This window comes from Choristoneura fumiferana, chromosome 2, assembly GCF_025370935.1.
Source record: "Choristoneura fumiferana chromosome 2, NRCan_CFum_1, whole genome shotgun sequence".
Lineage (NCBI taxonomy): Eukaryota > Metazoa > Arthropoda > Insecta > Lepidoptera > Tortricidae > Choristoneura > Choristoneura fumiferana.
The window spans coordinates 18,504,306-18,521,990 of record NC_133473.1 but is presented as its reverse complement, the minus strand read 5'-3'; the positions used below and the strand labels follow the sequence as shown (position 1 = coordinate 18,521,990).

The window sequence follows — 17,685 nt, the reverse complement described above, 5'->3', positions numbered from 1 at the left end:
GTGTCATTTTCACTCCAAACGCAATATGGGTGGCTCGAGGTTGCACTATACGCTACATTTAATTAAAATTATTATGTGCACGCTATACTTTTATCTAATAATTGCTACCTGTCACCAACCACAACGGTGCATAAATAAATCGTGTCTAATAATAATTTCTTTGACGTGACTTTGTTTTTAAGTAAATGTTAACAATTACTTCGCGAGAATTCCGGAATTTTCAGAAATGAAAACTATCCTATGTGTAGATAGCGTTTTCGCTCGTTAACGAATTGATGCAAATGAACCACGAGAGACAAGCCACTAAGTCACGTTAAATATAGTTTAAAGTTAGCCTGTAAAAAATCCAAACACCCGTAAAGTAGAGTTTTAACCTATCACATAACTTTCATTTTAATCAATCCAGCGATTTAGGTAACGGCGTAGGTGAAACAAACAGAAGGGCATACAAACCGAGTACTGCCTTTTCGCAACGTAACGTTTGGCAACCTGTTTCATTTCGCAACTTCTCATTTCACAAACTCTTAAACTGTAAATATTTCAGGATTTATTTCAGGGCCATCGTGTAGAACCCTTTAGGTTAGGTTAGGTTAGTTTTATAAAAACCCTGAAATATTTACAATTTCAGAAATATTAAACAGTTGGGAAATGAAAAGTTGCGAAATGAAACAGGTTGCCAAACGTTATTCGCCGAAACATTAGTAAACCCATACAAACAATTACTTTCGCATTTATAATATATAATATTTATTGGTACCTATATAACAATGGATTAGGATCAAAAACAATAGAGACATCTGCAGACAGACCGAGTGCACAATAGATAAATCGACCCTACTTAAATACAGGCAAGAACACGCAAACGCTCCATTTCTAAATATCTTGTACATTTACCTTCATACTGCATGGGTCGATGGTGCCTCCTCCTCGCCAAAAGGGCAATGATGGTGACCACAATCAGTGTACCCAGGGTCCCCGCTACTATGCCTAAAGCCCATCCCGCCTCCATGCCGTGGCTGTTTGTGGTTTTCGCTTCTGTTTTGGACAAACGCAATATTGTTAACATGACGTTAGAATAACGAGATAAAAGGAGATATTCGTTGCAAGATTTGATAGTGTTTTTCGTGACAAAACATACAAAATGATTATACATTTCACACACGTGTGTTAATTAGAAAAAAAATATTATCTTTGTTTATTTTCTTAGTAAAAATACTCACATACATTCGAAAACTTTTAAGGAGTATAATATCAAATTTGAGAATTAACAAAACGGGAGCTTCTAATTACCACATTAAAAATAATTTATAAATTTAATGGATAAAACATTATAAAGGTCATTTGCTGTTATTTTATTTTCAGAAACTTTCAACTTTAAAAGTATATTGTTGTGAAATAATCCTAACATAAAATAACTAATCTGCAGTATTTACGATCAACCAATATCACAGAGAATTACATTTATATCAATAGATCATTACTTATAACTAAGGACTACTTTTACTAACCAGTATGCAACGCTAGGCTGGACGGCGTATAGATTTTCAACGTGGCCATCTCCGACCGTCCTCTGGCATTGTTGGCGTAGAATATTAGCTTTACAGTCTTCCCAGGGCCAAGACCTCGCAATTTCCACATAGGCATAACAGCTGAAGCGTTGGCTATAAGCAAGCCTTGCTCCCATGCTTCAACGAAGTAAATTGTGTGGAGACCGCCGTCGTAACCTAGAGAAAAATGTACACGTATTACGATTGATTTTTGAAGTATTTTTGTATTTTTTACTTCAACTCCAAATTTGTTACTTTTACGGTCTTCCTGTGAAATCCAACGAAAATACAAACTGAAACATGGATGCGCAGAAAAAACCCAGAAAAAGAGAGCAGCAGAGAGCTGCTTAAGTGACTAAGAAAAAAGCAAACTGAAATGTGTGGTGCATGGGAGATATTTGTGTCTAGACTCCTGTCCAGTGGTGGTGTAGAGGTATAGCACGCAGCCTAGAATGCTGAGGACCTGGGTTCGATTCCCAGGGCTGGTCTCTTTTTCTGTTTTTTTTCTGTTGGATGATGTTTCAGTTTGTATTTTCGTTACATGTATTACGTATCTATCTATGACGTGCGTGTGAGGCGTTCTAAGATAGAATTTTCTCGCCTAATAGATTTCTTTAACCTCGATTTGAGGATTGCCAGATTGTAATTTTATGTGTACGTGTAGGACGTCCACCAATGATATAGACGGATCACCTGGTTAAAGCCGTGCTTCCAGCCCAAGCAACTGGAGGTCTATGGCGGACAGTAAAATTTCTACGGCTGATATGATGATGATGATGACCACATGATTTTAATATTTAGAGATCAGAGACGCAAGTAGAGAATTCCACTCATAGTATCCAAACAGAAAAAGATGAGCGAAAATGCTTTGTGTAACTGTGCTTAAATTTAATTTGAATGAGTTCAAAGGACACTGGCACTTAAAACTAGTATGAAACTATTTGTTGTGCAACAGTCAATTAATTGCAGTCGTTTCGACGGACATTTTTTCATATCATAACAGAAGTTTTCTCAGTCAGTCCTAATTAATCATTTGTTGATTTTTTTTTCTTAATTTCTATTTCAATTTTCTTTTAAAGATTTCGTCTGAATGTGTATTCTTCTTTCTTGGTTATTTTATTTTTCTTATTTACATAACAATAAACAAAGACATAACATTTTGCAATGAGTAAAAATGGACGCTCTTTATTTATTTATATGGTTAACGACTCTAAAATTGACTCTCAACCCTTAAAACATGAGAGCGGTGCAAAGCTTTATTAGCTAACTTTAACCTAGAACAGTTCAGCTCTAACACATTTCAGTTTTAATTGAATTGAACGATTTACTTTCAATATTGAACAGCGGTTCTATTTTCCAATTTAGTCTGACCTCATAGTGTAAAATTTGATTTTACTATTTCGACTGCTCGATCGTTAAATTGATTTAATTGAGTAGATTTGCGTTCGATCAGTGCTTATACACGGTTGGAAATTGGCTGCAATTGGTATGCAACGTTAACTGCAATAGGAAAAGATCGTTTTGAATCAAAAATTCCACATAACGTGTACGAGCTTTCTGTTTTTGTGTCAATTATTGACCACAATACATAGTTGTGAAAATAAAATTTCATTTTATTTTGTCACAAGCTTTTTAAAAGCTTTTAACTTCACGTGGATGTGTATACGTCCTGGAATTTTAAGGGTTTCCCATTCAGCTGAAATTTGGTATGGTTATGTAAGTAGCCGTGGTGGCCTAGTGGTTTGACCTATCGCCTCTCAAGCAGAGGGTCGTGGGTTCGAACCCCGGCTCGCACCTCTGAGTTTTTCGAAATTCATGTGCGGAATTACATTTGAAATTTACCACTAGCTTTGCGGTGAAGGAAAACATCGTGAGGAAACCTGCACAAACCTGCGAAGCGATTCAATGATGCGTGCGAAGTTCCCAATCCGCACTGGGCCCGCGTGGGAACTATGGCCCAAGCCCTCTTGTTCTGACAGGAGGCCTGTGCCCAGCAGTGGGACGTATATAGGCTGGGATGATGTAAGTTCGGCGACACTATAATAATCTGGTAGTTAAATTCTGGTGGACCGGCCAGGATAGAGCTCTTCAACGGTTAATGGCATCGACTTGAAACTAAGTACGAGTATTATTATGTAGTTTAGATGAAAATGCAAGTGTTTACACCCAATGGAACGCCAGTCAGCAAAAAAAAATAAACAAAGATATCTGTTTGGGAAAATAAAACTTACCTGCCATGCATCGCAGCTCCACGGAATCTTCTGTCAGATTTAAAGAAGAACAGTTGAAAGGTGGATCTGGCCGAACCGCCGGCAGGAGAGTATAGCGACAAGGTTCTATTTGCTGCCCAGCCAAGTTCGTGGCCCTGCATGATAGAGACCCGTAGTCGCCTTCCAAAGTAGGGGTGTATGTAAGAATGGATTGTCCGTTGTTTATCGTGAATTTCGCCTGAAGACAAGATAAGTGTCAGTGTATTTGCAAGATTTAAATAATTTATGCGCAGGATGCAAAGTGTGGTGTGCTCGGTGACCATAATTCTGTCTTATCTATATTGTGCAGATAATTTCTAGTACCTATGTATACTATAGCTATGGTAGCACGAATGCCTGATTAAATTTATATGATAACTAGCTTTTATCGTGCTTCATAAATATTGCTAAGTAATTTGTGTTCCAGTTTTTATAATAAAGTAGTTTATTACCGTTTACATTTAAGGTATTAAAAAAGTTCTCTTAGGTGTAATATTTTATTTTACCAAAATCGGCCCCGCTAAAATTGTAACTCCAGTTTGTGACTGAACGCGTGAGGGTGATTGTTACTCTTTCACTTTAAAATAGCTGGACGGATTTTGATACATTTGGGTATGAAAATAGAAGGATCTTTGTAACAACACATAGGCTATCTTTTATTCCAATATTTTCACGGAATCGGGAAGTGCGTTACGTAAAATAAATAAATATAAAAAATCCCTAAGAGTTGCATGACATTGGTACTATTTTTTTGACCATGCACCATTAATGAAAACGTGATGAAGTTTGTGGGGAATTTCCAAAGGAATTTTAGTAAAATCCTTGAACTCAACTGCCAAACCTAATGGTCTGCGTGACCAAAGGCTCAGGTAAATGTTACAATATTTATGTGTCTAATTCAGACATAGAGAAATCAGGGGGAAATTTTATGACACATAGGGAGTTCTTATTCTTATGTATATCGGTAAACTCAACTATCGATGCTTGTTCTATATACTTCTGATCACTCCAAGTTTTGCTTGTAAAATACGTTTTTATTAAAAGTGAAAAAAAAAAAATAACGAGATAATTATTAAATATTTCATAGTGCAATATTACACCCTAGCTATAACCTAGCCATCATTAAAAATATGCTATGTATTTACTTCATACTCATTCTTACAAAACAATACACAATGCTAGTGGCGTTTGTCGATATATGAACTTTTGAACATGAAACTACCGTGAGACTCACTCATATTAAATGATATTGCAACGGATAACTCACGTCTTAAACCGAGTTTAGCTCGACATGTTTCGGGCTATTTCAGCCGCCGAGCCGCGTGCTCCTGAGAAGAAGGGCTACGAAATAGCCCGAAACATGTCGAGCTAAACTCGGTTTAAGACGTGAGTTATCCGTTGCAATATCATTTGATATAGGAACTCCCTACCCGTCGTAAAATGTTGCCCCTTGGATGCCTATGTCTGGTCAGATTTATTCCGACATAGCCCATTAACGTAGTTCACTCACCGGTTCCAGCTCCGTGGTCCCCATGGAGTTGTTCAGCGTCCACTGGAAATTCTTCGGTGGCGGGAAGGCGTCCACTTCGCACGTCACCCGTGCCACCTCGTTGAGCGCCGCGCCGACTAGCGCTGGCGCTTTGTTCTTGCATACTGGTTTATCTGTATAAAAGAAAAGAAAAAGTGCCTGAATGATTGATTAATATACCATACAAATCGACGCTCAACTCAACCTTTCGGTTAATTAAAAAAAATACCCATGATCATGATCATAGGGCTGGCGCATTTTTCGCTCAACGTACCTATTGACATCATAATCCAGCCAGCCTTATGGGCATGCTTCCGCAGGGACAGGACTTATGCGAATTGTATAAATATTTAGGTTATTTTCAGGATAGTTTTTACTTCAATGGTACTCAAATTACGAAGACTAAATCATTATCAAAATTTCCCCTTGATGAGCTCGCCTTCTTTCCGGTAAGATGCAAAGGGCATATTACAAATTATTCCCCTTTCGATTACCTATACTGCATTACTAAAATACAGCAAAAATATAGAAAAAAATAAGCTAAGTAAAACCGAGAACCGAATCCAGATTGCCATCATTCTGTGATTTGTGCTTGTTTTATTTTAAAACAGGATTGTACTCGTATTTTTATTCCATTTCTATGAAAATCGACGTTTGGTTTGTCAAGGTGTTCCACAACACGAGCAAAGATATTGTGAGCTGATATTGAATGAATCAGGATCAGGTTATCGCCAGGTACCTAAGGAAAGGCCGATTGATGCGCGGTATATACATAAATATATAAATAAACAACTTATTAGAAACAATCGCTGCTCTCTGAATTGAGAACAAATCACCCTCACCATAATGAATAAAATTTCGCTCCTCTATGATACAATCTACTATTTAGTTATAGCACCTGAGAATCATATTTTTTTAGCAGTTTTTTTATTAAAGCCAAATTACTAGATAGCATAGTACCTTGGCCACCGGGCTGCGTTCGGGCTAAAACTCTGTAACTTGCAGCGTTTTCCCAGAAATATGACAAAGCTAGATCGATTTTTCATCCCCGAAAACGTCTACATATGTATCAAATTTCATCGAAATCATTGGAGCCATTTCCGAGATCCCCGAAATATATATGTGTATATACAAGAATTGTTCGTTTAAAGGTATTAGATAGATGTGCGGTAGCAGACCTACCCGCGTGTAATGGTGATTTTCCACCGGAGAGGCGAGACGAGACGAGGCGAGACGAGAATTGAAATTTGGTATGCATGCTCGCGCGCCCGCCGCGAGCCGTCGCGGGCGCCGACAAATTTCAATTCTCGTCTCGCCTCGCCGGTGGAAAGGACCTTAAGGGTTCACTCGGCCGTTTTTTTTTGTGGAAAGACGTATTGAAATTATTTAAGAGTATATTGGTACATACGACACGACATTTGATACGACACGACGACTTCTTCAAAATAATTTTGGAAGGAAAGATCGAGGGGAAGAGAGGAAGAGGTCGACCTAGGCGCAGCTACATCGATCAGATAAAGGAGAAAGTTGGCGTCGCGTCGTATCAAGAGGTCAAGAGGATGGCTCAAAGGAGGGATGTGTGGAAGATACTCCACCGACAAGAGTATAACTCTTAAGTTGAAGAAGAAGAGATATTGGTAAAATATCTTTAATAATTGAAGTTACCTATAATTAAAGAAAGCATTTATAATCCGCCAGTTTATCCCAATATAAATCGTTTTACCGCAAGATAGCTTTCGATATAGTTGCACTTTGTCCATTAACTCCTCACAAAGCTTAATATTAGTTACACCAACTTGTGTGCAAAGCAAGCCGGATGGTATTGACAATCAAAGTGTATCTCGTGCTGTATTGCTTCCATTTGCAAGTCATGCGCTAGGTGCATGTGCATTCAATTTGCTACAGGAATAGCAATGGCGTGTTTGGCTTCACACCGTATACATATGACGTGTTTGGTGCGAAGTGACTTAGTGCCACGAATGACTTTCAGATTTGTAGAATAAATAATAATAACAATACATGTTGTTCTTGTTATGTACTTACTAGTTTTTTTTCTCTTTTATTCAACTTCATCAACATCATCATCCCAGCCCATTCACCTCCCATTGCTGACAGGCCTCCTCCCAGGGTGCTATGGCTTGGATCATAGTTCCTACACGAGCCCAATGCGGATTGGGAACGTCACACACACCATTGAATTACTTCGTAGGTTTGTGCAGGTTTCCTCACGATGTTTTCCTTCAACGTGAAGCTCGTGGTAAATTTCAAATGTAACTTTGCACATGAATTTGGAAAAACTCAGAGGTGCGAGCGGGGAGAACTCACGTTCCTCTGCTTGAGAGGCCAAAGCTTGCATAGGCCACGAAAATTCCACATCCACGTAAGAGGCTGTGTTAAAAAATAAGTATTAAATTAAATAAATACACCGGTTTTTTTAAATGACACGCTAGTTATCGCACATTGGCTAAAAAGTCATATGTTTATTAAATTGTATGTATTTTCATAGTTTAATCCGCAATAAAGTTGAAAAATGCTCAAAAATGGATCATTGCGGAGACGGCCGTTCAAAAAAGATAACATTTCTTTGGTGAATACCGTAATCTAGACGTAATCAACGAAAATCTATAAATAAATAAAAAAGTATTTTCACGCGGGAGAGGCTTTAACCAGCGATGTCGATTCTGTGAGAAAATACACATGATAATATTTCTATTCCTAATATTATTATAATATTATTATTTATTGTCCTGCGCGTAAGTACGTTATGTATGTATGTATGTATGTAAATACTTTATTGTACATAAAACACAAAAATAATACAAAAAGAAAACAACAAAACAAAAGAGTACAAAGGCGAACTTATCCCTAAAAGGGATCTTTTCAAGCTAACCTAAACAGGAAAGGAAAACTTAAAGATAGGCGTTATTCTTAGCTACTTCGGTTTCCTGTATTGGTTAATGTTAGATATAAGGTTGTTTGATCTAAAGTTAAACTGTACCGTTTGTGCCCAAATAAACATTAAAATATTCTTTCCGCTCATTGCACATATTATATTTTCTAGCTCTCCTTGCTTCTGAGATAAAACCTAAATTTTCACACACCACGAGTAACTCTTTGTTTGTTTATTAATTAATACCGTGGGTGCTTATTAAATTATTTGGCTGAGCACTCCGAAATTACCTACTGAAGGGATTATAAACGTTGTAGAACAGAGGTGATAAAATATAATTTCCCTTGGGTCGTTAAATACTGTTTCTCGCAGTTTCAGTGGACGCTCGCCTTAAATATTTATCATAATATTTTACTGCGGGGAGCTGCCTTTAATAAATATAGCTTAAAATCTGCGCTTTATTCATGGGAGTGCTATTGATAACGGGAATCGAAAAAGAGTTTTTCACGTGAAATATTGCTTTAAATTTATGATTACCCCAGAATGTAGCATTAATTCTCAAAAATCGAACTGTTCGAATCGGCTTTTGTAAATACTGCCCAATTTAAAGAATTAATTGGAGCTTAAATATTTCATTGGGATGAAAACGATTCCTGAAATAGACGTGGTCAAGTTGTCGACGTTAAGCAGCTTAAGTTTTAGGTATATTGGAATATTTTTTGTTTGATGTTGTTCTAAAATTATATTCGAGGATTTTCACTTCTAATTGTCTGTAATTACCTCCGTAAGTATGTACCTATGTACGCTTAGATCTTTTCAAGTACTTAACGGATTTTGATGCGGCTTCACAAAAGTTTTATAGATATAGAATGTATATCTTAGTGACGCACTTCGATTTTACGCGAGTGTAATTCTAGGGAAACGGAGGTGGAAAATGTGAAGTGCTTTTGATTATACACCCTTTTTAATATTTCACCATTATTTATCCAAGTTCCATCCGTGCGAAGCCGAAACGAGTAGCTAGTAATTTTACAAAATGTTTTGGTTATAAATCGCAAAAATCATTCAATCAACTTAATATACAGTCGATGGAAATTCGCCAAATAACTAAAGTCACCGAGTTCGAAGAATATGCAAGTTGAAGTGGCACGGGCGGACTACATCGCTTGAAGAACAGATAACCGTTAGGGAAGAAAGGTCTTCGAGTGGCGATCAAGAACCCGAAGACGAAGCGTTGGCAGGTCTCACACTGTGTTGACTAAAGAATGCGAGAACTTCCATGCAAGTTTCACTACATTGCGGTATTTGGTTGATCAACTGTATTCATTGCCCCTGAATAATCTGCGATGTAATGCAACTTGTATGCAAGTTCTTGAATGGTCTAAATGGGGCTTTACTGGCAACCGGTGGATATGAGCGGCGAGTCAAAGTTAATTGTGGCGTTTAAGGGGGGTCGTTGTTCAACAGTAGACGTCTTGCCGCTGATGTTGATGATCGAATATACAGTATAACCTCGACATGCGGTATTCTTCAACACCAAGTTGTCTGAGTGCACACCAACTTAAGAAATCGATCCCGCATCTGCAGCCCGGAACTCTCCATTGAGTGAAGTTAGTCTAGTTTAGTTTTGCGGCTAACTTAGAGTCTAACTTTTTTAGGTAGCTCTAGCGAGCGAGCAAAAATCGCTTTACTTAGAAACAAATATCTGTTTAACTATCTTTTGTTATTTTTTTTCGCGTTCAACTTGGCGTAGCTTATTCTGATGTAGTGTGTACAAATTTATCGTGCAAATTATTATATTAGTTGAGAGTTCAGTTTGCAAACTAGTTTGATTGCAACATAATGTGGAATTTGTCAAAATATATGGAATCCAAAATCTCGAAACAACAACCACTGTGTATAGAGTCCCAATTTGGCACTTTTGTTTATAATGCAACGTCAATAAAGACCAGGATGTAATTTTTCAGGAACTCCTACGGGATTTTTGTAAAATCCAGGAATTTCAATTCGACTACTGGATTTAATGATTTTAGCGTTCGATGCCGTGGGTAAACATTATTAATGAACTTAAACAATTACATTGCTCACCCGCGAACTTATCATAGAGAGCTACGTTTATGCAAAATGCTAAAATTTGCTATGGTGCTCTGAAAATGGGTGGTGGTGATAGATGGGTATACAACACTGTTACAGTGTGGAGGTGGAGGAACTGCATGAACACAATTTCTTGCATAAACGTAGTAGAGTTGTTAGAGTTGTTGTTGTTAGGTTGTGTCACTCTGAAGATAAGCTCTGGTTGAGTTCGAAACGCGTCAGTGTAGTGTGGTGGTGGTGATAAATGGGTTTGTGTGATTTGTGTGTGTTCTTACAGTGTGGAGGTGGAGGACCTGCATGAACACGCATATTTTGCATAAGCTTAGCTATCGTAAGGTCGCGGGTGAGCAAGGAAATTCTTTTAGTTCATTGATATGGACCTCCGCAAATAACGCCTGATTCAATAAATTGTTAAGCATGAGTACTCACATATGATCTGCAGGTTGACAGGAGCAGATCGACCATCGCCCTCCACGTTGGAAGCGGTGCACACGTACTTGCCCGCACTCTCCCTGGAGACACGTTGGACTGCTAGATGCGCTGAATTGGCTATCACGCCTGTCCGCTGATTGTGTGTTAATATTTGACCCTAAAAGAAAATGTTCAGATTTAAATAATAACAACAATATCTTGGGACTAATTACACCAATTTCATTGACCTAGCCTCAAACTAAGTAAAGTGGCGGAATGAAAAGGTTGACCAGTTTTCAAATAGTTAAATTCTTTTTCATCACTTAAGATCTGAAAGTAGGTTGCATTTAACTTGAAATCCGTGTTGTAAATTCGTTTTACATCTTTAGGGATGTAAGTAAATTTAAAAATCGAATGGTGCTCCTTTGTATTCACAATATACTTACCTCCAAACCTCCATGCTGGCATAATACTGCTGGCCAGTCAGTGCTGGCTGAATGTGCCAAAGCCAAAGAGTGCGAGGCCATTAAAAAAAAGACGGTTTGGCGCGATAAATTTACTTCCGCTCTGTTACAAATTGCGTATACATTTATAACGGTTTTTCTTTATTTCCTCGCATTTTTGATGAAAAGTAGGGTGTTCAACTCGAGTGTAAATGATCAATTACACTCGTGAACTATAAGCACCCTCGCTCGCTTTGCTTGCTCGTGCGCCTAAATATCTTGGGTGTAATTGATCACTTACAACCCTTGTTCATAAATCTACTATTTTTAGTTGCCAGCACATGCTACCTTTTTGGATGACATTATGACAGAATATGTCATACTCGATCGATAAAGCAGTTATACCTAGTGCCATCCACGAATACGCGTCATCGTGAATGACTCTACCTATATACTGAGCAAGCAAAAACAGACCTTAAAGTGATCAACCTTTTCATTCCGCGACGCGACTGTACTATGGGTGCTAGACAACGGATAGAGATACATAATATAATAGTTAAATATATACTTAAATACGAACATCCAAGACTCAATTACAAAAATTCGTATTCATCACCAAAAAATAAATATTTGCCTGTCATGGGGATTGAACCCGCAACCTCTTCGTAGTCAGTCACTGACAACTTATCTATTCGGCCGTCATAGGAAATAGCCGTTAAAGTAAAACCGCCGTAAAACAACGACCAAATATGAAGCTAGACGCTTCACCATTATCGACGTTATTTTTTTAAGTTTGACCGCTATGTGTGTGTCTGTCTGTGGCACCGTAGCTCTTAAACGGTTGGACCCATTTAAATCCGGTTTTATTTATTTGAAAGCAGGGTTTCTAGCAATGATTCTTAGACACGTTTCATCAAAATTGGTTCAGCCGTTTTTGAGATATTGAACTTTGAAGTGACAAAGCTTGGGTTTTCCAACTTTTTATTGGTTAGGTTATTTGTGTATATGTATACCTAAACACTATGGAAGCAACTACTCATATACTACATACTTGTGCTACATACCTATTCAAAAATAGTTACTGTCAGTAGAAGTGCAAATATTCAAGAGTTGTCATAAGTTACTTATTTCGCCTCATCATTTATTTAAATTTTAAACTGAGCACGAACGAGATGGATGGATGACCTGGTTAAAGTCGCGGGTTCACGGTGGATGCAAGCCGCCTCCAACCGAGGCAACTGGAGGTCTATGGGAGAGGCTTATGTCCAACAGTGGACGTCCTATGGCTGATATGATGATGGTAATGAACGTTAAACAGATGCTTAGTAAAAATAGTTTCGAGTATCTAAAACAAGAAGAATTCATTGTCCTCTGGAGAGTAGAGAACTTGATCTTTGTCCTACAGCGACAATATTAAGGGCTTAGAAATAAAATAGAATAATGCAAAGAGCTCTCTGCTTATATAATATTTAAGAGAAAACAGTTCCAAGAACATTAAAGCTATTTAAGATTGATAATGTTAATTCTCTTTGTACAATCTTGCTACTCAAATTTTGTCAGTTCAAAAATGTTGACAAAATATTCATGAAGGCATTATTCTAGTCAAAGTTACTACCAATAGGTGCTACCAATGTCATGTTGACATTCCATAAATTTTCCAAAGAAATCAAAGCGAAATTGATTATTAAAAGGTTGCACCCTGGTACGTTATTCTGTTTCCTTGACTGTACGCGGGGCGTTCGTCTGGATGGACTAACTTCATACAGCTAGTTGTCGCCCTAATGTCAGTTGCTCAGTCACGTGATAAAAAATATATGTCAAGTAAGTCATTTGTAATTTTAATCAGTCTTAATTTTAAACCCCCGACGCTAAAAGAGGGGTGCTATAAGTTTGACCGCTACGAGTATGTGTGTCTGTATGTCTGTGTGTGTCTGTCTGTCTGTCTGTGGCACAGTAGCTCTTAAACGGGTGGACGGATTTGAATGCGTTTTTTTAATTGAAAGCAGGTTTTTTAGCGATGGTTCTTAGACATGTTTTATCAAAATCGGTTCAGCCGTTTTTGAGATATTGAACTTTGAAGTAACAAAGTCGGGGGTTTTCCAAGTTTTGTTGGTTAGGTTAGGTTTATTTACTATCTACATTACAACTAGTTACCATCTTTTTTGACCCCCCACGCAAAAAAAGAGGTGTTATAAGTTTGACCGCTATGTGTGTCTATGTGTCTGTATGTCAGTGTGTCTGTGTGTGTGTGTGTCTGTCTGTGGCACCGTAGCTCTTAAACGAGTAAACCAATTTGATTGCGGGTTTTTTATTTGAAAGCAGGATTTCTAGCGATGGTTCTTTGACATGTTTTATCGAAATCGATTCAGCCGTTTTTGAGATATTGAACTTTGAAGTCTATATCAACACCTACGGCTTTCTGATACAGATAATCTACATAAATAGGATTGTTACTGTCTCAATGAGGAGCCTAACACTTCTATCATCGACACTGGTTTGTATATTTATACGTTTTTCTATACTTTAGTACAAAGAATAGTCAAACTGTTTAATACTTATCATAGTCGTTTACAGATAAAAGTTAAATTGTATACACAAAGTAGATACTTACGTTGTGTTCCCACACAACTTTATAAGCTTGTGGATGAGCACGAACTACACAGTCGAAATATACGTCGTCTCCCTCTTCTATATCATTAGGGTTCAACTTAGAACCTAACTGTAGGACGACTATAGGCATATCTGTCAACAAAACAATTTATTAGATCTCTCGATATTTTATTCACTTCAAAGAATACACGCTGATCTGTGCTCTTCGGTACGTTAAAATTAATAAATATTAATGTAAACCTGGTGGAACCTTTGTTACTAATGTCATGTTGACATCTCATACTTTTTTCAATGAAATCATAGTGAAATTGATTATTAAAGGGTTCCACCCTGGGTCATGATTCAATTTGTTTGACTGTACACCGTGTTATTTTTGATTTCCCTTAACTTTAAGAGGACATTCAAACTCAAATAAAATTAATTTCTCCAAGACGCCAACGACTTGATCTTACTGTTTAAGAGGTAATCAAGAATTAAGATAGTTCATTATTAGTAGTTAAAGAGTGTAAATGTCCTTAATTTATGACGTTTCTTATTTAAGGCTGTAACTAATACGTTGTTAATTGACATATATTTAGCAAAAGGTCAAAGGAAATGTGTCACGTCAATTTCACTCGACATGTTTGTTTATTTTACGATTTGAATATTAACAATGACTGTGAAGTTATTACATGCATGAAAAAAAGATTTCTATTCTCAAATTTCTATTCATTATCATGGGACACTGACACCAATTGTTCTAGTCCCAAACTAAGCAAAGCTTGTACTATGGATACTAGGCAACGGATAAACATACTTATATAGATAAATACATACTTAAATACATATTAAACATCCAAGACCCGAGAATAAACATTCGTATTATTCATACAAATAGCTGCCTGCCGGGAATCGAACCCAGGACCTCAAGCTTCGTAGTCAGGTTCTCTAACGAATTGGCCATCCGGTCGTCAAATTATTCATTCATTATATTATCATTATTCTATTCTCAGATTTCTATTTAAAAAAAAACTTTTTACGTTTTGATCAAAAGTTAATTATCAGGTAGTTTATTTCAATGAACTGAGACGTCTGTCGAAGTTAACGGAAATTGAACAAATTGTGTGTATAATAAATTGTTTATAGTTATTATGAGGTTCAACTAGGATGAACATATCCCGTGGGTACTACGTATACCGTACTTGTATAGTAATCGACGGTCAGGGATGATGAACTCGAAACCTTGTGGTCTCGTGGTCATGACCTCACCTAGTAAGCCATCTGGTCGTCTAACCGATCGATTGCCAAGGAAATCTATCTATAGCTTGATTATTGGAACCAATCGTTATACAAGCTCAACTTCTAGGAAGAAGCCTTTTGGGTGCGCCCTCCTAAAATCACCGTCTTAGCGAACGTCGCTAACAGAAATCTTGTAACAGTTTGATATACGAGTACTTACAATGTAAACTGAGTAACTTAGTAGTTTCTAACGTAACGTGTTCTAAAGTTGAGTGGGTTGCTCTGCATGTCAGAATCCTGCCGTCGTGTTCCATACGAGGCGTCCATCTCAAAAAAGATACTGTCTCGTTACTATCCTCAGAATTCTAAAACAAATAAACAATAGATAATTATTAATTTTATTATCACTATAAGCTTTAAATAATTCGTCTCACGATTAAATCGGGAACGGTCTCACTAGTTTCGGTCTATTTAGAAGACGTTGAGCGGTTGAGTTATTTAGATTCAAGCTTTATTTGCGAACGTCACATCAATTAAGTATTATCTTTTTGCTTTGCTCCTCGGCTACTCAACGTGACGCTACGTTTTAATAGCGGACGAGCAAGGCTACCGCAAAGCAGCATTGCTTGAGGTGCTGAGTCAGATGTAGAAAACAAGGATACCCAGTGAAATTATCGGCATAATATTAGCTCTGTAACTAAACTAAGCCCTAGTTTACCTTTTGGGGCTCAGCTGCAGCCATCTGCTTTCCATCTAACCACCAAGTGATAATAGCAGGCGGTCGCGCGCCCACCGCTCTGCAGGCCAGCTCAGCTTCTTGGCCCACCGAGAGAGGCTGTTCTCTCGCCAGAATTTCCACTAGCAGTGGCCGCACTGAGAACAAAAATTCGGAATTAAATGAGGATGAAGAACTCAATTTTTAACCGACTTCAAAAAAAAGGAGGAGGTTATCAATTCGGTTGTATTTTCTACCAGTCTGAAGTCGGTCGGTGCCTCAGCACGAGCCAGCAGGAGTGATTGAAGCCCAATATAAAGTGCGTAATTGAGGTAGATGACTATAGGTCCACTCCTGCTAGCTCGTGCTGAGGCACCGACCGACTTCAGACTGGTAGAAAATTATTTTCATGGTTTTTTATAGTCGGTTAAATTTTTTGTTATAAAATTTTTGTGATTCAGAGTTTAGGTACCTTATTTGACTTAGTTTTGGTACTATTAGTAAAAGTTGTAACTACATTTGTTGTTTATGTTTGTTAGGGTTCAAAAGGTGGGGGTGGTGTTAGGTGGCGGGCAGCAACTGGATTAGGTAGAAGAAGGCTGAGAAGAAGAAGAAGAAGAAGAGAGAGGGTCCGAAAATGAACGAACCGATTCGAAAGAAATATAGTGCAGGCTTAAATAAAAACTTACAGACTCATCTACATGTTTGTAACTACAAAGAGTAGTTACCTAACCCTTAAAAGCCTTACGTTGATTTTTCCTGAATAAAGACTAACGCAGCGTTGAGGAAAAATTCGCGCCCCGCCAAAGCAGCGGACTAACACAAAGCAACAATGTGAAACTAAAGCTTTTTAATTAAACGCTCGGACTAAAATCATAACATTTTAGCTTAAAAGCTAACTGTGAGCAGAATGGATGGTGTTATGTATTATAATGGAAAATAATTTCCTATCTGCCAACGGTGGAATGGTGTGGGACAATGCGCGCAAATAAAAACTAATGGTTGCTTCGCTGCGTCCTCACTGACACAAAAGAATTTTGTAGCCACAAGCCGTCATATCAGGTAAGCCGTGGCGCAGACGGGGGCGCATGATCTATGTTAATCGCTCGGTTTTATGTGGACTCAGTTTTGCAATAACACTGAATGAGCGGTTGTCGGCAGGTTAAGCGGGCTTTATGAAACTTTCCCCCATTTCGTTGGAACGTGGAACTGGGTGAAACTATTTCGGGGTACGTGAGATTGTAGAGATTTCAGCGGGAAGATACTGAGTGGCACTGGCGGTGTTTTTAACAGTTCATTTTTTCATGACCAGTAATAAAACATGCATAACAATTAAATTATTATTTTGTTTGTACTACGATTACATACTTTATTGCCGCTCATGCAAATCACACTACCTACTTTTACTTATTTAAGTAGTTTTGGTTTGTGCTAAAATGTTTTATGACAGGTATTGGCCTCATTGGTTACACTAAAACTAATGTTTACTTGTGTGTATTTTGTATTCGTTAGAAGTACCTAGGCTACAATACAATACAATAACTCTTTATTGAACACCAACACATAGTAAGCAGTAGAGAAAACACAGGTATATGGAGTTTTTCCAAGGTAACCAATAGGCGGCCTTATCGCTTCAGAGCGATCTGAAGCTACCGAGCTTTGCTCGAGCTAAAACTCAAACGCCTGCGTTTTCTCACCTCCAAATAAGCCAATTTTATCGAACTCATTAGAGCCCATTCCAAATTAATTCCTTAGGTAAATAGAAATAAATTTAAAAGAACGTAGTAAATTTTAACCTTCTCAGAGAAAAAAGTGGCAGAAAAAATTAAGTGTCTAAAGACACAAAAATATATATAAACGGCTTGCGATTCATATATGTTCGTTCATATGTGTGTTTCGGTGTATACACCGAAAGTTGACCCAATACAGGTACGAGTAGAACCCTAAAGCGTGAATAAAGTAATACCGAAACTATTTATC

The 17,685-nt window shown here is 37.7% G+C and overlaps 1 protein-coding gene across 1 annotated transcript in view; it reads right to left on the bottom strand.

The window, feature by feature from the left end:
* LOC141445310 (protein turtle-like) overlaps window positions 1-17,685 on the bottom strand; it is a 232,403-nt gene that overhangs the window by 13,676 nt on the left and 201,042 nt on the right. The window contains exons 7-14 of the mRNA XM_074111105.1: window positions 15,709-15,863; window positions 15,211-15,355; window positions 13,774-13,904; window positions 10,738-10,897; window positions 5,307-5,458; window positions 3,779-3,995; window positions 1,509-1,724; window positions 895-1,035 (exon numbers count right to left, since the gene is read on the bottom strand). Coding sequence (XP_073967206.1) covers window positions 895-1,035; window positions 1,509-1,724; window positions 3,779-3,995; window positions 5,307-5,458; window positions 10,738-10,897; window positions 13,774-13,904; window positions 15,211-15,355; window positions 15,709-15,863 — 1,317 coding nt within the window. The remainder of the gene's footprint in view (window positions 1-894; window positions 1,036-1,508; window positions 1,725-3,778; window positions 3,996-5,306; window positions 5,459-10,737; window positions 10,898-13,773; window positions 13,905-15,210; window positions 15,356-15,708; window positions 15,864-17,685) is intronic.